The sequence below is a fragment of the Artemia franciscana genome, unplaced genomic scaffold, assembly GCF_032884065.1.
Source record: "Artemia franciscana unplaced genomic scaffold, ASM3288406v1 PGA_scaffold_23, whole genome shotgun sequence".
Taxonomy (NCBI): domain Eukaryota; kingdom Metazoa; phylum Arthropoda; class Branchiopoda; order Anostraca; family Artemiidae; genus Artemia; species Artemia franciscana.
In genome coordinates, this window is record NW_027062649.1 from 207,062 (window position 1) to 231,661 (window position 24,600).

Consider the following 24,600-nt stretch of genomic DNA (forward strand, 5'->3'; position numbering starts at 1 on the left):
TTCCCTACAAATGAAAATAACGAAGCTATCTCAAATTCCTCTAACTGTCCCTCCAAAGAGTCCAATGAAGTCTTATTCTAGTGCTATCAAAGACAATGAATCTTACAGTCTTGTTTTAGAGCCCACTGAAAAAGTCGATGGTGCTGAAAATACGGCTAATTCCAAATCACGTCAAAGAATGAACTTCGTAAAGCCCAACATTACGAAATCTATTATATTGTTTTAGTACAAGAGTCGTACATCAGCAAGTCTGGGAAAATTTCTGGAGTTACGGATCAGTTAAGAGCTTTTTCTAAGTTTGACGAAGAAAAGACATTATACAGCGCAGCAGTACTTGTAAAAAAGTCACTCAGAAGTAGTCTGCATTATGAACAATCAACGATTGAACGTATAATCGTCTCGGTCTGTTTAAAAAAAATGGCGTCTAAGAGTAGTTTCAGTTTAATGCCCCCCTCCTTCTCAAATTTCTCCAAATAATCAGCTGTGTATTATATACTGCTTAAAATTTTACCCATATTCTGTCATGGGTGGTGATTTAGTGCAAAGAGCCCCCTTTGACTATCCAACGCTCATACCGATACAAAAGGTAAAGAATGGGAAGAATTGATCTGAAATAGCTCTTTAATAGTATTCTTTAATATTATTACTATTTTTCACGGTTTGTTTTTTTACAAGGTGTCAGTTATCTTAAAAGCCATATTACCCACGAAACTTGCACAATCCCAATTTATAACCTATAAATAATCTCTTAATATGGGCTATAGTTCGTTCTTTAATAGTACCTAGGATTATGACGTCATTTATCAATCTTGTACATGAAAAATGCAGTTTTACATAAAAAATTGATTATATTGTTTTTTTTTATTACTAGAAGTTTTTAACTGCACCAATATCCTTTAAATTAAACCATTAAACAGCTCTACGATGTTCCAGTGCCCCGCTATCTAAGGAAAAGAAGAAGAAAAGAAAAAATGCCATATATGCAGAATATCGTAGTTCAAGCAACTTTCTTGTGTTTCAAGCAAATAGATTTTCTCGATTTTCAAGTCAAGGGACGGTAAGTTTCCTATATAGGGGTTTCAGACAAGGCGATCCTAATAGTGTCCTTCTTGTTTTTATCCGGCACTATTTTTAGAAGCTAAGGGCTCTTACATTTATCAGTATTGGACGTGATCATCTCTTACCAGATTAGACACTCAAGCTAATTTCCGGTGTTTTGTTATCGCTGCTATTTCTTTATATAGGATTGGAGACCTGGTTAAAAAGGGAATGATAAACGGAGAAGAGTGGAGGTGAAAAAAGACTGTGTTTGTGCTAGTATGAAGGAAACCCTATTTCGGAATTAAAACTTTCTTCCAAATTTCATGTCTTCGCATCAACTTTAAGTACGCAGAATAGGTGGGATTTTAATTTTTGTGCTAGATTTCCCACTTTTTCTGTAATTCGTTTTCTTCTATATTTTTTAAAAGTGAACCAATACTCCGAAAATTAATTGCACTTTGAGATCGATGGGGCTTTGAAAATACTGCTATCTCAATTAACCTTGACCACAATATAAATCCTTGCCGGTGAAAAATCAAGCTTTAAAATGTTTCTTAGGAGAAAAACAAAAATTGCCCATAAAAGCATCTAAAAGTGTTCTTAAGAGTTTTGTGCTTTTTATTCAACATGAGAACAATGAAGAAAGGTCAATATTTCGTTTTCGTCAATAATTGTTCATCCTAAAAGTTCCAACTCGGTCCCCCAGCCACTAAACAAGACAAGCCGGACTGGCCAAAACTACATAAAAATTTTTTCGCCATTTTAATGAAATCTACTAACTGCCTAATGAGAAGTACTTGCTAGAATTCAGGGAGTAGCTTTATGTTACATGGTTGTTTCTGAGCTATTATGACAAGTTTGTTTTACGCTATAAGGGACTGTAAAACAAGCAGATGATGTTCTGAATAAGTCAAATGGTTCCTTTACGCAGTGTGAAAATACACGCGGAAATCCGTCCGTATATTTTCGAATAAGGGCCCAGTAAACGCTACGTTTTGGGGCAGTTTTCAAATAAATGCATCAGCATGGATGAAGACAAGTTCTAAAAGAAGAATGTGGGCTGATTTGGCTATCGCTTTAGTCCTTATACTGTGAAGGAGATACAGAAGACAGAGAAAGAAAGTAGTTCAGTGTGAAGCAACAGATTTTGTTGTTCCTTTGTCATGGTTTTATTCATTTAAAAACCTAGCCACCAAAAATCCGTCGTGATTAGACCAAATCGTAGCGGAAAGCTAGAAACATTTTGAAGCACGAAAACGGACGTAATTCCTGCACGAATTTTTCTGTAAATGAACCCCTCAACAAGACTTTTAGTAACTTCCAAGACTGGAAACTGGTGCTAGTGTCGACAAAAACTATCAACGCCTTCTAACTTTCGGCGACACTAGCTTCGTAATCATCTTTTTTTTTGTCAGGAACTGAACTCAGACATTAATCGCTATCCTAATTTTGCCTATCATAAAAAATAAATTGATTATTCTTATTACAAACTAGGGAAAATGCCAAATGTCACCAAATACTAGATGGTGTTGATAGTTTTGTGTCACTAACGTTAGTTCCCAATCTTCTATGTTACTCATACCCTTTACCCTAACTGCATAGATTAGACGAATGAAATAAATTCCAAAAGTAGATAAGTAATTTCTTGAAACGCAATGGATGTCAACTTCCACAATTATTTCTATCATATTTTATTGTTTAGCCAACGCTAGGAATTAGAAAAAGGAAGGAATTAGAAAAGAAGGATACCTCTGCAGACTTCCTGTCTGCAGAGATCAGGTTAAGTAAGTGAATTTCAGCCTATAGAATCGTTCAAACTCGTCTTATCTTGATTGATCAAAACGATGTTCAACGTCCCTACTTGATTCAGAATCAAGCCTAGCAATTAATCGCGGCAGTGATTAGTCGCTCACCACTAAGTTGGCCTAATTGTATAATGTAAGAAATACAAGAAGCTAGCTTTTTCAGCTATTTTGTGCTAGCTCCTGATCGCACACAAAAGATGTATCATATAGATGCACAACTTGGCAACTTTTTTTTGCGTCAAGTACAAGGTAGCACAATCAAGTGCGAGGTGCTTGTGCTCGTCTTTCTTCTTTTTCTTTCCTTAACTATTGCATGGTAAAAGCAAACTTGGTCAAAGCAATTTGTCTATAAAAATCTTAACTCTTAACTTAAAATCTTAAATCTTAACTTAAAGTTTTGCCTGTTATTACATACATGTTTAAGGCTTGTATTTCCTGTGAAACAGAGTTTAGCGACAAACCTACAGCGGTAATTTACATGGTAAAGATACTTATCTTTCAATTTGCTTGGTTTAGATCTGAGCATCCGTCGAGCCGTAACTGCTACATTCCTTGATTTTTTTTTTCTAAGCGAATTACCTGAACTTGATTAAAAAGTAGAATATACTCCCTAATTTTGCATGTTTTGTCAACCCTGACCATTTTACAAGCTAAAAATTAGCTATCGAACGATAGCAAAATCGTTGCCTTGAGTTGAACCATCAAGACTATATGAAAACAGGTAAAATTTATACCAAAAGCTTGCACAGGAGACTTGAGCCAGTGAGGGCATATAAATCTTTGGTCTTCATACCTAAATCTGGAAATATATATATATATACATATATACATTTATATAAATAGATGTGTGTAAGTGCATGTATAGAATAAATGGAAATACATTTTATACTAAACAGAAATTAACTAACAAAAAAGGCGGAATAATTTTTCTATTTTTATTTTATTTTGTTAGGCGTACATACAAAAATACATACACCAGTAAGGAATGCCAATGGCATTTTTAGAAGCAGCATATGAACACTGCCAACAGCAACGAATTTTTACCAAAAGATGGTAGCAATTCTCACTAGTTATTCGATCTTCACACTATGTCACTGGTTCACGCACCAATCTTCCAATTTATACAAATATTATTCTCATAAAATTCGTTCTAGTATCTAAATTTAACAGCATATTTCCTAACCAATAAGCACTTTAAGCTCGTCATAGAAAACGAGGACAAGTGCGCCACCAGTGCCACGGAAGACGTTGGAAAGAGCGCCCTTGAAGAAAGCACCTCCTCCCTCACTCTTGTAGATTTTGGCCCAGCAATCAAGGGTGCCTTTGTACATCATGTCGCCTTTAGCACGACCAGACTGCATCATCATTCGTCTACGGACGGTGTCGAATGGGTATGAGACAATGCCAGACACAGTGGTGACACACTGAGCAATAGCCCAGCTGATGAAGAGGTTCTGCTTAGGTGGCAGCATACCACGGACTGTATCATAAAAACCGAAGTATGCAGCACGGTAGATGATGATACCTTGGACGGATACTCCAAAACCACGATAGAGACCAGTTAACCCATCACTCTTGAAGATCTTTACCAAACAGTTTCCAAGACCACTGAATTCACGCTCAGCAGCGCCCTTACCAGTATCGGCAGCCAACCTGTAATTAAAAATAAATAAACAATGATACAAACAAATTGACACCATACAACTATCCACAATGAGAATGTTTTGAAGAATTCAAATTTTTTCTAGAGAAAGAAGTAAGGTTAGGACAATATTGCAGCCCGCCGTACAAAAAGTGGGGTGGCAAAGAAGCAATACTAATCAGCAGGTTTCAACTTCGCTAGCAGTTCTTTTTGCTCTAAGAAAAGCTATCAAAATACAAGTTGTGCAGCTAAAGTGTCAGGACCTTTAATTGGGAGCATGACTATTCCCAAAGATTCTGGGTAGTAAATTAATGAGATTTTAACGTTTGAATTAAAAAGGAAAAAACATTCAGAGGCTAACTTGAAAAAAAAACGAAAAAAAGCTAGTATCTGCATTTGATTTGATGCATGGATCATTAAAATTTAATGATTGATAGTTTAATAAATAAATAATTTAATAACTACATTATAATAACATAATTATTATAATTCAATAATAGTTTAAATACTTTAAATAAAAGTAAATAATTTAATAATTTAAGTAAAATTACCTAAATTTCATATTTTAAATTGAGATCAACAAAATTTTAACCTTTTGGCCAATTGAATTTACATTTTCTTTTTAATTTCAAGTTTACTGAAATCCCGTCTGTTTCACAAATACAGAAATATTGTAGGTTGTACTTATGCTCTAGCGTCGGAAAATTTATATTCCTCACATTGTATATTATAGACAAGCTTGTAATAATGATTTAAAAGCATATAACTTCGCTTTTATTTTTTGATGACAATTTTCATCGATTTCAAGTGGAGTCCTGGGAGCACAATTGATATTTATTAAGTTTGAATTATTAATTAGTTTTAGTGACTAATGTTGAATCACTTTTGACAACTTCCTGAATTACCTTCAAAGTAATTATAATCATTTTTTTCAAATTATAATTCATTTTTGTCTTCCTGATTGAAATAAAGTGTAAAATGTTCATCCAGCATTATTTTTTATTTACTTTGGATTGGACGTATTCCATGTATCTACAATTCCTCAAATTGCAGAAATTATCTTGAATTACTGAAGACAAAAATAGTCTAGCTTCTACTTGGACCCTATCTGCAACTCAGATTTTAAAGTACAATCTTTGAATAATTGAGCCTGAAAATCGGGAGGTGGCTTACTTGTCCTTCCTCTTGTTATAAAGCAAAATGTGGAATTCAGAAATACTACAGCTTGTCTTGAAAAAAGTCTTCCAACCCATTACCCCTCCCTTGAGATGTCTCCTGGTGTTGACGGAGAAACTGAGATAATCATCTTATTCAAAAATCCCTGACGCGTTTGGTTCCCCTACCGAAGTGTTGACTGAACTTACCTGGTACGAGCAAAATCGAGGGGATAGACAAAGCACAGAGAGGTTGCACCAGCAGCGCCACCAGATGCCAAGTTGGCACCAAACCACCTCCAGAATTGGGTCTTCTTGTCAACTCCAGACATAAAAATCTGCTTAAATACATCCTAAAAAATAATAATAATAATAAAAGACTGTTCATAAAACAACCAACTTGTGAAATTAATGATGCATCAGTTGCACTGCAGAGGCGGTTTATCATTGTCCAAGTTAAAAGACTCATCATTTTCATTAGTTCATTGCAGATATCTATTTTCCTTGAAGAGGAACAACAAAACAACAGAAAAAATTAGTTCAGCAAAAACTGAAATTTATTCCCCTTTTTCTATATATTTTACAATGATCTACCTAAAGGTGGGTCAACAATTACTACAATAGTAATATCTGCCTCATCTCTCGAAACAATAAGCCAAAAGGTAAAAATACTTTGCTTGAAATACACTTGCAAAGGCAAAAATTTGTCAGTAAACCCAAAATTGTATTTCTGATAATGCTGATTTCCAATAAAATTTGAAGGCAATACTCCCCCATATACACAAAAACACAGTAAATCAGTGCAATTAATCAATTACCAGTGTGCATTTTTTGTATGCATGGATTGTTCAATCTATAAAAAGATTACCATTTGAGGAAAGGCTGCTTAATTTTCCACAATATTCATTTTATATAAAGTTTAAATAATAAAAAAAACGACACGTTTTGTTTATCAGGAAGCTTTATTCTGGAAATTAAAAAAGGATTAAAAGGTAAAACATTACAAAATTAAGGTTTGAGTTATGATTCGGAAATAAACCAAGAATATTAATGAATTTAGCAACATTTTTTTTCATTATTTTAAACTATTAAAATTTCTAAAAACGTTACATAGATAAAGCCATTCAATACCCCTACAAAGCCCTTTTTTAAGCTCTTTCTAGGTACACTTTTGAGTTATTTTTATCTGTAATCTATGGGGAATGATAATTGACGAAAATGTAGGTGGAGGGGCATTATGTATTTTTCGAACTTAAGCTTTATTTTTCAGATTCCAAGTCAAATTATTTAAAATGTAAAAAGGAATAAAGCACGCAAAATAAGTAGGAATTAAGCTATAAAAAAATGAACTTTTGAGAAAAGACCCACCCCATATCCAGGTAAATCAATATTATTTTTTGGGCAGTCAATCCAACTTAGATGCTTCTGATCTATTTTGATTCTCCCTTTGAGAGTAGCTTAGCAGACGGCTTTGGCAATTATCTCGGGGCGTTTAGACATGGCAGTGACAATTGAAATTATTTATCAGTAACAATTATAATACATATGACAAATTTCACAAAACGAGACAAAAAGCAGAGAAGAAATGGCACAAAAACATGATAAAGGGTGCATTCAGAAAAAGCAAAGAGCATTTAATTTTTTTGGAAATGGACACTCCACTGTGTTATGTTTGTCAGTACTGATATTGGCCAGTGAAACCAGTTTGTGATAACGGTACGTTTTTTTTCTTTTGTTCTACCATCTTCATAATTACTAATGAACAGGTAGGATGCAAAATCAATTAACTATAGTTAATAATGATTTTTTAACTGTAAATTATGCAGCAAAAATCACTAGGATTAGACTTTTGATTAATCAAATCTAATGTTTCATTCATCTTTAAACTGGTATAAAAACTCCTTCACACAGGGAAAGGGGTAGTTATATTGTTCTATAAACCCTGCCTTGAAACGTAATGGAATGAAAATGTACTTCTTTTCATATTTTGATCCCTTCCTTCCTCAAGTGTTAGACATATGAGCACCCATGACTCTAGGCACATTGGTACTCCAGAAAATGTCTTAGAGCCTTCAAAACGTGAATAACAGTAGGTTTTGAGTGCTAAATAGTTTTCAAAAGAAAAGAAATGAATCCTAAAAAAATTTCTAAAATTTGAGCTTAGGCTCTCTTCTAATGTTGCTCCTTTACAGAACAAGAAAATATTGAATAAAAAAAAAACACATAAATCAACAAAAGATTACCTTGAAGGCAAAGTTCAGAGCCTGGGTTGGGAAATATCGAATAACGTTGGCGAGGTTGCCTCTCCAGAAGCTAAGAACACCCTGTTCTTTTGGAATTCTTACAAAACAGTCAATGATGCCTAAAATAACAAATTAGTAATCAATAAGAAGTTTACATATTTTCTTTTAATTATGCAGATTTTTACCTAAAATGTCCCAACTGCACTAAGCAACACAACTGAAAAAATTACAATTTGTGGTTATAAATGAAAAACACAATTCTTAGAGCAAATACAAATGAAGAGTTAAGAGAAAAAAATAATAAGGTTGGTAATAATATAAATCCCAAGCTGTCTAAAATTAACACATTGCCTAGCAGGTTTTTTTTTTTTTTTTTTAGCAAAGCAAAAGCCCAAAAACAATATTACTGGCTTGGCTATATCAAAACATGGCCTATGGAAAATTTTGAGGTCCCTGTTTTTCAATTTTTCCAGTAAATTCTCCAGACCAATATTAAAAGAAGAACCCCATTTGGTGAAAGTTATTGACAGGAGGGCTAAGGGGGAGTGACTAATGGTCGGCCTACAGATATTCCATGACGATTTCCTAATGAAATATTACTAATTACTAAACAGGATGCACTTTTCATTCTCTATTTTTATCAAAAATATTCATTTCTTTGCCAAAATCTTCTTCTATTAATGTAGGCTTTGCAGAGGAAGTTCTCAGGAGTTATGTCGGGCCTTAAATGAAATTTCAGCTTTTGCTTACAGATCACAACTATCTTTCAAGAAAATTTAAAACCTTACAAGATGTAAGGAGTCAGGGGCTTCAAGACTGTTGAGCATTGGCAAACTTTTTGGATCAATTATTCAGTTTTCACATAGTCCTAAGTTCAATCATTTTTTCAGACAAAAAAGGGCCAAACCTCCAAGGAATGAATCCAGAGCCACCACGATCCCCTGGAGAGGTAACTATCTCCGCCTATTTTCCCTCAAATGGACACTGCCAATTTAAACCTGCACATTACAACAACAAAACCTTAAAATAAGCCTAGACGCACTGTTCAAATGAGTCAAAAAGAGAGAGGTTGATGCTTCACAGATTTGCTCTAAGGTCTTAATACACAAATATAAGAAAGGGCCTTAAATTCATTGCACGTCTCTGGACTTCAGTGCTTCACTAATCTGGGCCAGCCAAACTACAGAAGAAGACTTGATATTTCTTTTCAAAAAAAAAAAAAACTGTATTGGGTGTGGACATGGAAGCCCTAGTGCACCCAGTCTTGACAATTGTGAAATATTTCTCAAAACGATCCCTGATGAAATGGCATCCTCATTATCACCCATGGTTGTACCAGATCTGATAATTATTGGTGATTTCAATTTCCCATCAATCAAGTGTGTTGATGGTCATGCAGTATCTAGTAATGTAGACCCACCATTTGTGTCTTGTCTATCTGATAACTTCCTTCATTAAACAGTTGATAAGCCAACGAGGCATCATGGTGACGAGAATAATTCCTTGTTGAATCATGTAATTTTGAGCAATCCAGATACCCTCCAGTCAGCAACGATGACCACTTAGTCATCCTTGAATAGTTGTCTGCATCCTAATCTTTGTCCTCATACTTTATTGAATACCAAGCAATACATAACTAGCCTCAGTAAATTGGTCAGAACATCATTTCTGATATCAACATATCAGGGACAAATGTTAAGGAAGCCCTCTTATCAACTGAGAAAAAAGTACTTCCATGCCATCTACTAAACAGAGCCAAACACATTTCTGGTCCTCACAATGGATGCAAAGAGAATAATCAAAAGGAAAGCTAGAGCCTGGAAAAGGCACAACAAGGAAAAACACCAAAAAACTGGCAGAGGTATGTAAAGACTTGGAACCTTACCTTAGTTAGTTAGGTATGGGCTGGCCTGATTCCTATCTTTTGATGAATTTAAAATGTAGGTATAGGAGCTTGAAAACACCTTCCAAGCTAGGACATAATTTAGGCTCTGAATAGGACTTAGGTTAGTAAATGTTTAGTTTCATCACAAGCTGTCTGAAGTGCGTATTACTGCATATAGCAAAATTTTGATGATTGCATATTGTTTCTTTGTCATTATTAGAGAAGCACACCCAATTTTTAGCTTTCTAAAATCCCTTCTAATGAGACTAAAAATGCACAAAGTAGACTTGCTTACAGGTAACATTAACTATAGAGCAAAGCATAGTCCATGAGCCCTGCTACTTCTGTATGTATTCAACATGATAAAACTAAAAAAACACCCTCAAACAACGTTAATTAAATAAATATAGAATACAGATTTTGACCTGCTGTCTCCAGGGCTCATGGACTAATTTAGGTAAAATTCTAGTTAATTGACTTCTTACTATCTCAGAAAGGGTTGAGGTTAGGAAAATGAAACTTTCAGGGATGAATATGCAGACTAAAGTATGTCACGGGAAGGTATTTTGAAGCAACTACCTCCACTCCTTCTCCCTCTAGAGGGCCCTGACCTTTGAAAACATGCGTGTTATAAAAGTGGGTAACATATGAGCAAACAGTATTACTGGCTTTCATATAAAGTGAATATACCACTCAATGCCTTTTTTTAGGCTCTTTACAAATATAATAATTGCTTCTACCCAAAATTCAGATTTAAGCACTTTTTGACCTCTTAGAAATGACCTAAATATGGGGTAGGCTATAAAAATGACTAAGAACATTAAGAACAAATCTTAAATAACTTATAACATTGATCTTAAACTTACTGTTTCATTATAAATCCATTTTTTGAATGTTATATAAACCACAAGCACTGATTTTCCAATATTAATTTGGATAAATTAATTTTTCCAATGTTATGTTTTATTTCTTCCTTGACATGGAATTTTAAACAAAAGCATGCGTTTTTGGTCAAAAATACGAAAGCCAGTTATACTGTTTGCTATAAATTTAACTATATTAAATACAGCAATGGTTAGTTTACGTATTTAATATATGCTATGCTTTACCCCCACCTCCCTGATGTGCAAATATATAGCCCAAATTTGTTTCCAAACTATTACAGATTTGGGATTTCACAATATCCTATTATTTTGTAAAAAAAAGACAGAAAAACGCATGCTTTGATTGAAATTTCGACGACAAAGAAGAAGAAAACGCCATATTATTGGTAAAATTTAGTTATCCAATTTAATCGTGGAAAATCAATGATTGTGGATAATATATCATTAAAAAATGGATTTATAATGAAACGGTAAGTGAGTCCAATGTTATAAAATTTGAGACCAATGTTTTAAGCCTTTTTATACCCCATATTTAGGTCATTTTTAAGAGGTCAAAAAGTGCTTTAATCTAAATTTCTGGTGGAAACGATTATTATATTTGTAAAGAGCATTACAAAAGGCATCAAGAGATATATCTACTTTATTTGAAAGCCAATAATACTGTTTACTCTAATTTTACCTAAAAGTGAAACCTTGCAAAATAGATTTTCTGCTTAATTAGAGTACAACAAAGTTGTTTTCAGCTTCGTAACTTTGCTCAATTCTATTTTATAATGGTTTTCAAGATATGCAACTACATTTCCTAAATTTTGACAAAAAACCATTGATATGCCTCATAATTCTGCTCAAATAACAGGAATAGCATTTTCAGAACTAAAGGCAGAAAAGAAGCAACTAGTAACTGAAAATTCAGGTAAAATGTTGTTTTGTCAAAATTTCAATAGGTTAAAATTCAAACCTGACATGTAAAATTCAAAACCTAAAAATAAAATTCAAACCTGACATGTAGGCAAATTTTAGGATCCTCTTGGGGGAGAAGGAGTGGAGGTGGGTACTTTAAAATACCTTCCCAGGAGATACTTTAACCAGTAGACCCATCCCTGAAAGTTTCATTTTCCTAACCTAAGCCCTTTCTGAGATAGCAAGAAGTCAATTAACTAGAATTTTACCAGTTTTTCTAGTTTCAATGCAAAAAAACTAACTTTATGTAAATTATTTAAAGGATTAGGCCTATTCAGAGGATAATTTTATAAAATTCCAGTTCAGTAAAATAAAGAGTGGAGGTAGGTAGACTAGCTAATTCAAAATACCCTCTCCCTCCCAGAACATGCTTTAGCCTCTCCATTTATCCCTGAAAGTTTTTTTCCTAACCTTACTAGGCCTACTAGCCAAATTAGCAAAAAGTATGCCAGTCTGACTAGAATTTTACCATCTTGTTTTGTAATAAAGCTAGCTAAAAAAAGAATCTCCCACCAAGATTATCAACAAATCCTAATTTAAACTTTACCTAGACTAACTAATATACAAAATAGATTTTACCTTTGTACTGTTTGTCAACTGCAATCTGTTTAGACACATGTTGGACTTGCAAAAGAAGCTTGACTCTTTCAATAGGTGCTACAGCAGTTTTAGAAACTGCAGCGGAAATACCACCGGCCATAAAATCCTTTAGAAAAGAGAGGGGATCCGCTTGCTTCTTGGTTGCCATTTTCAGTAATTTTTTGAAAAATTAGTCCTAACGCACCAACTGGACTTAGCCGACTGAGAAAGAATCATGGCGAATATTTTCTTCGATACAAATTGATACCAGTATCGATTGAATGCCAGATGAAAAATTTTTGCTTAGAAATTTAAGAAAAACAGAAACTATGTTTCTTTATTTTTTAATATATTTTAGTACGTTTAAAATATTATTGTAATCATAGATTGTTTTAAAGAAAAATACTTAATTTCTTTGGTATCGATATTCGAAAAAATTGCAATACAGTGTCTGTCACATGACCGTTATATCGACCTGTTAAAGTTACAATATTATGCAATGAAGAAGTAACCTCTTTAGAAAATGTAACCTTTGAGAAAAGATGACCTATTATGACAGGAATTTAATCGGATGAGAAATAAAAAACTGTAAATGGTTAAAAATTTAAAGCAAATTACTTATAATTATTGTACACAAAGAGCAGGGACATCGTTTGGGGGAGGCACGGGGGGCAGTCGCCCGCCAATAATGTGGTGAAAAAATTATTATATATTCCATGCCCCTTGACTATCCGGATATGGACCCCTCTTGCCCCCCCCAATAAAAATGCTGGAGATTCGCCCCTGACAAGGAGATAGAAAAAGTTCTGAAAGAGAATAGACAAGCTCAACGCTGAGTATTTCAAACCCGAGATTTGGTTCCAGAAGATCAAAAGGAGAATGTTCATTTGTATAGCTAGCAAAGTGGTACAATAGGAAAACTTAAGAAAACGACTACTAAACATAGTTTTCATCAATGGTGCCAATTCACGAAAAATGTCTGTGGGGGTGAGGAAATCTTGTTAATGAAGGTACAAAAGCAAATCGCGAATTTACAATTTTTTAAATAAATATATCGGAAGAATATTTTTCAAAATCTGAAGTGGTTAATATTCTCCTGTCCCATCCTTCCACTGTTGTCCCGGGTTTTGACAGAAATTAAATAAAAAAAAACAAGTTTTTTTAACTGAAAGTAAGGAGCAAAGAAAGTAAGTAGCAGTGATGGGTGGAGGCACGGGGAGATATTTTTAGGCTGTATTTTCTTTGGAATATTTGTATGTTCAAATTTAATTAGACAAAATACAAATAAAAAGAGTAACCAACTTAACATCTAAAATGACACAAAACCCAACAAATTTTAAACAGCGAAGAATCCTAAAGGGGCTTATCCATTCAATATATAATATATTTAATTATCATTCATTCAATCTTTATCCATTTTGTCCAGAACCTAGAGTAGAAGAAAATCCGACTCAAACCGAAATTACGGACAATTTTATTGTTTTCCAAGATTATAAAAGGTATAGCTTTATGCAATGTCTTAAGCCTTAGAATAGGCCACAGAAGGAACAGAGATAGAAACTTAAAAACAGCTAATAGAGGGATATTTTATCCTTGGTTTAACTTCTGGAAGCTTCATTTATCTGCCCTGAATCTTGGAACAGATTTCCGAGACCTCAAAAGCCCCTATAAGTGGGATTTGGTCAAGGTCTTCACATTTATAAGGGATCATTTCGAAAACTCACTCTACCTGCATAGAAACAGCATTTTGATGTTCTAATGGCCATATAAAAAATACCACTTTCATAGACAATTCCCCTCTCGATTTGAAATCCCTTGTATGTTCAGACACATTAAAAACTAAAGAATAGCGAAAAAAAAACCCCACTCAATTTCAACTTAAAACATATAATTTTGATGACTATTTACATATTAACATTATTGGCATTTATGCTAATTCTAAATATATAAAACTCATTCGCTTTGTCAGATTTGTAAGGTTTTGATATAGCTATTTGCTTCTTTTCATAACGTTCTTTTAAGTAATACCCCGTAATGTAAACTATTTATGCCATTTTTATAACTCAAGGCTCAAACGAACTTCGCTACATTCTACTTTCTTGTACATTTTTTGAACTATTGTATTTCTTAGAAGAGCCAAGGGTCGATTCGACACTTTCCAGTCAAGAGGATCGAAAGTTATAAAACAACAAATAATTGTCATTTTGAAAGTAATTACATATTTGGTTTGATTCTATCCTAGATCATCATAATTTTGCTATTAAAACCTAAAGTATTGTCAATTATCAAAAGAAAATCTGTTTTTAGCCTCCACCGCTGCAAAAGGAAAAGCCCAAAGAGTATCATCTTTTTCTTATTAAATTCAGGATCCAAAATTTCAAAAGCAAGAGAGAAGAAATTAAAGAAGATTAAAAATAAATCACAGACCAGATTTATTTCGAGTAGGCCTAAATTGAGCAAAAATTTTGAGGTGTAAGATGGCCTACGTATGCGGAAATTTTTATATCGGTGGGGTTTTAGAACTACCCCTACCCCCTAAAGATGATTTTGGCAAATGATGGGTTATAGAACGAATTATTGTTCATATCTACTTGTATCAAAAATGCTGAGATTTATCTTCTCGAAGTTATAAGCACCCCCAGTAAGTTTCCTAAAGATAGTTAGAAAAAAAAATGTTTTTATTCAAAACGCTTCATTTCCAATTGCTACAGTGTGTATGCTTTCATTCATTACATGTATTTAAATTTTTGATGGGGGTGTGATTTTTTACTCCTATTCCTCTATCAGTAGCCCCATATCCCCCTCTGTCCTTCATCAGCAATTACTGTAGGGTTTGGTGTGTCTTGACCTATGATTAAGTGACAATACAATCTATAAATACTTTATCTATACATGTTGACTTCCGTTTTCAGTCTTAACAGGCGTCAACATCTCCCGTGAGAGTGCCATGAATAAGCTTTCCCAATATTAAAATATGTGTCTGACCTAGATTTCTGACATCCAATGAATATTCAACTTTAGAAAGTAATTTAAAGTCAAACCAAGTTTACAGCAAATTTTTGGCGTAATGAATGAAATATAATTTTTACGACCTAATTTCATACCAAAATCTTAGTTTCTAGCCACTACAATATGTTATCACTTCGCCATATGGGGCACAGGGATTGATTCCCGCCGTAGTAAGGTTGGGCGACAGGCTTGCTATTTGCTATAGACCCAGCAGCTAAACTGCTGGCTCGTCGCCCTGTTCGGCTGCACTGGTTCTGGGGAATCTTTGTTCTATTTTTTTTTACACGCAAGATAAATAACTAGACTTTTTCTGAATTTTCTCTTCAAGGTCTTTATGTTTTCCACAGGTTTTAGATAGTTTAAAAGCTAACATTTCATAGACAAACTAACTTTAGCAATATGTCTAGGCAATTGTTTGTTATTAATCTCATAATAAGCAGATACATCTAAGCAGAACATTGCACATCTACAAGTAATTACTGTATTGAATAGGCTGAATTGCTCCAGAAATATTATTTATGTCATTAGCACTAATTTCATTCAGAATATTTACAAGTAACCACAGTAGGGTAAATGATAACTTCCCGAACAGACACGCATAGGGTAGCCTACCCAAAGTTGAATCTCCAGTATTTTTAATTGCCCCCCCCCCACCCCAACGACGCCCCTGAGCCTACCACATGCCCCAAAAAAGTGTCCTTTGACATTTCAGAACAGAGTACTTAATGTAGTTGTATAAAGCCTTCAATGAGTGTTAGGATCTTGTTTCCAAAATTTTATGGAACTTTATGGCCATATGCTATCAACAAAAGCTGACTATTTTTTTGGATTTGCTATCATTTTTGTGACTCATTTATCAGTAACAATTGATTCCTAATACCAAACAAAGCTATTTGAAAAAAAAAATACTTTTATTGGTTCTCTAGTACCATTTCTGCCTCATTAGCCTCTTTCTTAGTAATAGGTCCACCGTAAAGTGCCATATGGCCTCAAAAATTCAACTTTTTAGCACCGCTTCTGGAATGAATAGGCTGGGAAACACAATAGGGATGCCATTAAAATATCCATGACCAAACACACTTAACTAGTGGCTTACAATCTTTCCTTTTGTATGTTAGCCCTTCCAGCTCCCTTGAAAGGTAAAATTAAAACTAATTTTTGAAAAAAACTACCTTATGCAAAATTGAACCTGGATCCCTATCCATTTTTATAATTTTAGATGTTTTTTTTGTGTAAACTGCCAAAGATACCGTTAATAACATGATGCTAAGACTCTTTAGCTGTGTGATAAAGTTACATATATCTCTTGAGAAAATTTAAAAGAGGTAGGAAGTAAAACTTAAATTAAACATCCAATATTTTAACATAGATTAACAATGAGTTCTTTAACTTCATCAGCTAAGTTAGGAAAGATGTTTTTATAAGGTTTATTGCATATGTTAGATGAAACATAAAAAATGAACAAAAGTTATTTAAAGAAACCTAAGTTTTTCTTGTGGAAATAAACAGCGAGGTTGAAACTTAAAACAGAGAAAAGTTACTGCTTTGCAGACTACGAAAGGTATGTCACCGAAACTTGCCCAAATAGATTAATTCGTAAGATTTTCCAACGTCTGTAGAATTCTAAAAACTCTCACTTTACTGAAAATTAAGCTCGCTTGATTGTTTGGAGAATTATAATTCTATACTACAAGTTATGCCTTTGTACAAAACAACTTTTAAAATGCATCAACAATTTATGCATATAGGTACCTTTCAAAATGCTAACGTTTTAAGTTCTAAACAGTTTTTTTAGTACTTTTAAAAATATTCTTATTTAACGACTCTTGTTTCTCGGTACTTATTCTTAAGGAATTTGGACAAAAGGTCACACTTAAGCGTGAAGAATGAAATATTGAGGACGGGCGCAGCCTTCCTCATATACAAAACAAAATTATGTTCGTTTCAAGTTTTAATGTTGCTCCCTACTTCCAGTTGAAACAACTTGTTTTTTTTTGTGTTTAATTTCTAATCGTTTCTAAAATAATGCCGAAAAATCTGCCTCCTACTTCAGGGGAAATTGCCTCTCCCTAAAAACATTTTTCCATGGAGAGTTCCTCCCGCGTAAAATCTCGCTGGATAATTCTATCCTTGCTGAAAATTTCCCCCACAATATTTTTCGCGGACGACTCCATCTGAAAAATTATCCTTAACATACTTTGATTTGACAAAAAAAGGCTTGTTTTTATTTAGTTTCTGATCGATTTTCAAGTCGTACAAGAAATCTTTCCTTCTGTAGAAATTTTTTCATGGAAATCCATCTCCCAATGGAAAGTTTCTCCACGGAGAATGTCTCCCGCAATAAAAACTTTCCATTGTGTATCTCTTCCATGGAAAAGTCCCCCTCCCACGGAAGGAATTCCCACCCTACTGAAAACTACTTTCCAACAGTTTCGCCAGAATATCTCCACATGTTTTCTCCAAATTGACTCGCCAAAATAAAAGTAAGGCAAATCAAAAGAGTTTCGTAGAAATTCCGACAAATTCCCTGTACAAAATTTCCGTTAGAACTTTTACTCCCATAAACTTCCCTCCCTACGAAATATTCTTCCCGTGGAAAGTTATTCCCACAGAAATCCTCTCCTCACTCTCCAAAATGTGTGTATTGTTACTAGTAAAAGATACTATAAAATGGAGTTGGATAAGAAGGCATTTTTGATCCTGGGTCTCTAAAAAGGCTTCAGATATTAAGATAAAAGCTTCAATGCTTGCACAATCTACAAAAACACAATCAATAATTTCTGGTTCTAAGAAGGGGATAGCAGCAATATCTAAAGAAAGACCAAGGGCATTGAGCTGAAAAATTTAAGGTGTGCTGAAAAGATGTTGAAGGGGAAATCTAGGGTAACAAGCCCCCCCCCTCCTTGCTCTTTTTAGGCGCTCTCTCTGCTAAAAACTATTCGAGATTTTGGAATTGCCATTTTGTTCAAACTGGTTAAAAGGTCTAATACCTATTCTTTAAGGTAAGACATACATCTATAGCCCCGGGGCAAGGCTTGTAAATCATGCAATTTGCCCATTGTTGACATGTGGAAATATATTAGTAGGAAAAGAGGAAATATTTGATTCTGGACGAATTCAAAAAGGCTATTCGAGGAGGGTATTCAATGTTGTCTATTAGCTCCGTTTAGTACCTTTGGCATAAGTTTTGACTATAGCTGCTGCACATAGGGCGATTAATACCTTTTCCAGTTCCACTTCGACTTTTTTTGGCTTTAGGTAATACTTGTGGAGAATGGTGTGAGCTGTGGGTAGTAGCGTTATGTCATTTTGTCTGCCGTTTATCTCTGCAAATACTGTGCTTTCAAATCTTTCGAATCTTCTTTTTCATGTGTCTTTCACTGTATCCAGAATACTCTGAATCACCCTTGAACTCGTTCATCAAACTAACAAGATAGTTCAGTGTTAGCTGCTCATCATTGATAGCCTGGAAAAACTCAACATCTTTCTCAAACACCTCGCTCTGATTTAAGTTCTGTGGTCGAGAAGATTTTCGTTTGAAGATTTCATTGGAGATATTACGTTCGGTTAGAAAGTCTGAGGAGCAGGATTTACAGTGCAAGTGCCACTGGCAAATCACTCACATTGTAAAACAGGGTTTTATCCAAAAGCGAATTCTTTATACCTATATTTGAAAATAAACCCTTTTATTTTTTTTTATTGATATTTGATAATAGCCCTAAGGATGGAGCCAAAATTTTAGTTAATGCGCCCCCACCTATATATATATATATATATATATATATATATATATATATATATATATATATATATATATATATATATATATATATATATATATATATATATATCTATATATATATAAATAAGTTGTCTGTCTGTGTGTCTGTCTGTCTGTCAGGTGACGTCATGTTTCTGTGTTGACTGACGTCATCAAGTTAGTTGTCGTCATTTTTGCTACGACGATGACGTCATTAACGGTATTTAAAACATTTGTTCACGGAAAAATGTTTAATTGTAAAATGACTGAAGAACCTACAGTGGCAACAGCCGAGGAAGCTGCTCAAAGAGTTTATGCCAAAAAACTTGCTGCTGATAGAGAAAGTAAGAAAAGAAATCGTTCCGGGGAATCACAAGAACAGCAAGAAAACAGGCTTGCAGCTGATAGAGAAAGTAAGAAAAGGAAGCGTGCCGGGGAATCACAAGAACAGCAAGAAAACAGGCTTGTGGCTAATGAACGCAAAACCGCGCAGTTAGATGAAAATCCACCTGGACAGTGAGAGTCAAAACATATCAAAACTGAAAATGATAGCGATGATGATTGGGTTTGGGATTTTGACTTGGATAAGGTCATCAATGCCTACCAGATTTAAGTTAAAAAAACAAAGGTTCGTCGATATGTACTTCATAGTGACGCTGAAAAATAAAGAAGAAAAAGAAAACTGAAAAAACAAAAAAGGTAAAAAACTAAAAAAAAACTAAAAAGAAAAAACACTCAAAGAAAAATTACAGACCGGGACACAAATGACGACCGAGACAGAGGGAATATAAGTGACGACCGGGAACCTCAAAGAGAAATTACAGACTGGGACACCCGGACACAAATCACGACCGGGACACAGGGAATATAAAGGACGACCGGCACACAGGGACACAACTACATCGGGGACGCCGGAAGCACGGGCGGGATATATAAATGACGACCGGGACACAGGGATTGTTCGAATAGAAATTACAGACCGGGACACCGGGACACAAATGACGACCGGGACACCGGGACACAGGGAATATAAATGACGACCGGGACACTCAAAGAGAAACTACAAACTGGGACACCGGGACACAAATGACGACCGGGACACAGGGAATATAAATGACGACCGGGACACAGGGACACATCATTAGAATAATGAGGTATAGATCTGAATACGGATTGTTTTTCGCATGGACAATTATATGTTGCATGTTCAAGAGTCAGTAAACCTGACAATCTATTTATATGCAGAGACAATGGGACAGCGAAGAATGTTGTATATTCGCATGTTTTACGTAGTTAAAAACATATATTTATATCTATCTCTATTCACAGGTGGGACACAGGGACACAACTACAATGGCGCGTAACTAATATGGCGCGTAACGACTTACGCGCGCGGGGGGGCTTGGGGGGGCACGAAGCGCCCCACCAACTAGGTGTTGGGGTGGCGCGAAGCGCCACCCCAACACCTAGTATATATATATATATATATATATATATATATATATATATATATATATATATATATATATATATATATATATATATATATATATATATATATATATATATATATATATATATATATCTATATATATAAAAATAAGTTGTCTGTGTGTGGATCTGTGGATCAGGTGACGTCACCTGAAAAAACTGGATCAGGTGACAAAACTGAAAACTGAAAAAACTAAAAAAAGGCAAAAACTACAAAAAAAAACTAAAAACTAATAAAAAAAATAAAAAAGCTAAAAAACTAAAAAAACTAAAAAAAGGCAAAAACTACAAAAAAAACTAAAAACTAATAAAAAAGCTAAAAAACTAAAAAAACTAAAAAAAAGGCAAAAACTACAAAAAAAACTAAAAACTAATAAAAAAAATAAAAAAGCTAAAAAACTAAAAAAACTATAAAAACTAAAAAAAGGTAAAAAACTAAAAAAACTAAAAACTAAAAAAAACTAAAAAAAAGGAAAAAACTGAAAATAAAGCTAAAATAAAGGTAAAAACCAATAAAAAACTAAAAAAAAAACTGAAAAAACTAAAAAAAGGCAAAAACTACAAAAAAACTAAAAACTAATAAAAAAAGTAAAAAAGCTAAAAAACTAAAAAAACTAAAAAAACTAAAAAAAGGTAAAAAACTAAAAAAAATAAAAAATAAAAAAAACTAAAAAAAAGGAAAAAACTGAAAAATAAGCTAAAATAAAGGTAAAAACCAATAAATAACTAAAAAGAAAAAAAGGAAAAAATTAAAAAAATTTTCATCTAAAAAACTAAAAAAAACTAAAAAAGGTAAAAACTAAAAGAACTAAAAAAGAAAAAAATAAATGACGACACTCAAAGAGAAAGCGACCAGGACAAAAGGAATGTTCGATTAGCAATCAACAAAGCACCGGGACACAGGGAGTATAAATGACGACCAGGACATAAGTAAAAAAAAAACTAACAAAACTAAAAAGAAGGTAAAAACTACAAAAAAACTAAAAAGAAAAAAACTGAAAAAAGGCAAAAACTACAAAAAAACTAAAAACTAATAAAAAAGCTAAAAAACTAAAAAAACTAAAAAAAGGCAAAAACTACAAAAAAAACTAAAAACTAATAAAAAAAATAAAAAAGCTAAAAAACTAAAAAAACTAAAAAAACTAAAAAAAGGTAAAAAACTAAAAAAACTAAAAACTAAAAAAAACTAAAAAAAAGGAAAAAACTGAAAAATAAGCTAAAATAAAGGTAAAAACCAATAAAAAACTAAAAAAAAACTGAAAAAACTAAAAAAAGGCAAAAACTACAAAAAAACTAAAAACTAATAAAAAAAGTAAAAAAGCTAAAAAACTAAAAAAACTAAAAAAACTAAAAAAAGGTAAAAAACTAAAAAAAATAAAAAATAAAAAAAAACTAAAAAAAGGAAAAAACTGAAAAATAAGCTAAAATAAAGGTAAAAACCAATAAAAAACTAAAAAGAAAAAAAGGAAAAAACTAAAAAAAATTTTCATCTAAAAAACTAAAAAAAACTAAAAAAGGTAAAAACTAAAAGAACTAAAAAAGAAAAAAATAAATGACGACACTCAAAGAGAAAGCGACCAGGACAAAAGGAATGTTCGATTAGCAATCAACAAAGCACCGGGACACAGGGAGTATAAATGACGACCAGGACATAAGTAAAAAAAAAAACTAACAAAACTAAAAAGAAGGTAAAAACTACAAAAAAACTAAAAAGAAAAAAAAAAACTAAAAACTAATAAAAAAACTAAAAAATCTAAAAATCTAAATAAACTAAAAAAGAAAAAAAAGGAAAAAAATAAAGGAGAAAAACAAAACTAAAAAACGAATGTATATACAGACCGGGACACCGGGATACAAATGACGACCGGGACACAGGGAATATAAATGACGACCGGGACACAGGGACACAACTACAACGGGGACACCGGGGGAAACAGGGGGATATAAATGACGACCGGGACACCGGGACAGGGAATGGTCGATTAGCAATCACCATCAACAAAGCTCAAGGGCAATCATTAGAATCATGAGGTATAGATCTGAATACAGATTGTTTTCCCATGGACCATTATATGTTGCATGTTCAAGAGTCGGTAAACCTGACAATCTATTTATATGCAAAGACAATGGGACAGCAAAGAATGTTGTATATTCGCAAGTTTTACGTAGTTAAAACCATATATATATATATATATATATATATATATATATATATATATATATATATATATATATATATATATATATATATATCTATATTCACAGGTGGGACATAGGGACACAACTACAATGGCGCGTAACTATTATGGCGCGTAACGACTTACGCGCACGGGGGGCTTGGGGGGGGGCGCGAAGCGCCCCCACCAACTAGGTGTTGGGGTGGCGCGAAGCGCCACCCCAACAGCTAGTATATATATATATATATATATATATATATATATATATATATATAAATAAGAGCTTATTGTTGAAAGTAATTACTTAAAAAAAGTCTCTACTCTCCCTGGCACTTCCCCAAGTTCAGAAATCGCTTGCCATATACATTTGCCCTTTACGACGAACAACGGTAAGAAATTCAATATTTCTGTGACAAAGTTTGAAAAGTGAATTAAGTCCTTAACCACACTAATTGACCATTATATTTATGTAACTAAAGATGATTTTAAGGAAAGAGGGATTGAAAATAAATTAATCCCCAAAATCATGCAAAGTTTTTTCTTCTGTTAGGGGCTATGATTAATTATTAAAAGCTTGGTATGGTCCTTAGTGAAACTAGTAGCGATCTCTGTTCACATATATTATTTTAGAATGAAGATATTATATAAGTCGTGTTGTATGTTTAATTTGGATTATTTGAAAGCTAATTATTTGAGCAGAAATTCCCTTGGGATTTATGAATTAACAACCTCATTTGGTAGGGAATTGATTTTGTAATTATTAATCATTTCTATTACCAGTGAATTTCTAAACTTAATATAACACAAACCAGATTGAAAAAAACAACAACAAAGTAGTATCGAAAGAAGGGACTAAATTGACTTTACAGCCAGTTGAACTATATCCTTTTTAATCGTAGACATCGTGACGGATGAAAACTCGGAACAATATCTTATATAATCTAGTTGGTATTATAAAGCCATACCTAAATTTTCAGGATCAAAATACCATAGATGATGTTCTATTAATTATTACGAAACTATCTCATTGTTCTACATTCTGGTTTGTGCTTGTTTCTTCATTATCGGTTAAATACTATAGGTTAGACCCTTACCAGTTTCCGGGAACAAGCTGAGGTCGGCGGCATAGGACAAAAAACAACAAAAAAAACAGGGACAAAACCAAAATGTTGCCCTCGCAACACAATTATTACGTATATGCAAGGGGTTGGCTTCTCCTCAAAACCTCATTCTTAACGCTAAAGTTTTTTATGTACTATTAAAAAGCTTCTTATTGTTCTAATTAAACGACTCTTGTGTTTTAGGCGTCGTTCTTAAAGAAACAGGATAAAATTCAAATTTTAGCATAAAGAGCGAAGTGTTGAGGAGGAGACAACCCCCTTCATATGCGGAATAATTTCTGCTCGTTTTAAGTTTTATTGTTGCTCCTTACTGTCAGTTGAAAATAATTGTTTTTTTATTTAGTTTCTGACCGTTTTTTAAATACTCCCAGGAAATCTGGCCCCACCTCCACGGAGAAATATCCTCCCCAGGGAAATATCCTCTAAGCACATCTATCCCAGTAAGAATTTTCCTAAGACAATGACCCTTAACAACTCCACGAGTAAAATTTAGACGGAAAAGAAAAAGCAAAGCATTTAAAAAGAATTTTGCATAGAAGTTCTTAGAAATTCCCCAAATGTATTATTTAACCTGACAAGGTCGCCCCCATGGATACTTATTTTCCTATATAAAATTTTCCCGTCGAAAAAAAAAAACAGCAGAAAATTCGTCCCCTACCCAAAAATATATGAGTACTCTAGTGAACATATTGTCAGGTGATTGATAAATTTTAGTTAATCTATTTAATATATTGACTTAAATATTGATTTGCAAGAAATTGTCGGTTAACAGCTTCATCCTTGAAATTGTTTAAAATAATTCTAATATTTTGGAAGTAATAGCATCATTGTCCGATTTTGCATCACCTA

The 24,600-nt window shown here is 33.4% G+C and overlaps 1 protein-coding gene and 1 long non-coding RNA gene across 2 annotated transcripts; one reads left to right on the forward strand and one right to left on the reverse strand.

Moving 5' to 3' along the window:
* Positions 1-3,767: 3,767 nt before the first annotated feature.
* Positions 3,768-12,446, reverse strand: LOC136041469 (ADP,ATP carrier protein 1-like). Its single transcript, XM_065726162.1, has 4 exons — positions 12,194-12,446; positions 7,886-8,004; positions 5,853-5,995; positions 3,768-4,499 (listed from the first exon to the last, which is right to left on the reverse strand). The coding sequence occupies exons 1-4, from the start codon at positions 12,360-12,362 to the stop codon at positions 4,025-4,027; spliced, it is 906 nt and encodes a 301-aa protein (XP_065582234.1). The 5' UTR covers positions 12,363-12,446; the 3' UTR covers positions 3,768-4,024.
* Positions 12,447-20,537: 8,091 nt separating this feature from the next.
* Positions 20,538-22,275, forward strand: LOC136041447 (uncharacterized). The gene is made up of 2 exons (XR_010621029.1): positions 20,538-21,415; positions 22,142-22,275. It is a non-coding gene; the product is annotated as an uncharacterized LOC136041447 (long non-coding RNA).
* The last annotated feature ends 2,325 nt before the right edge of the window (positions 22,276-24,600 follow it).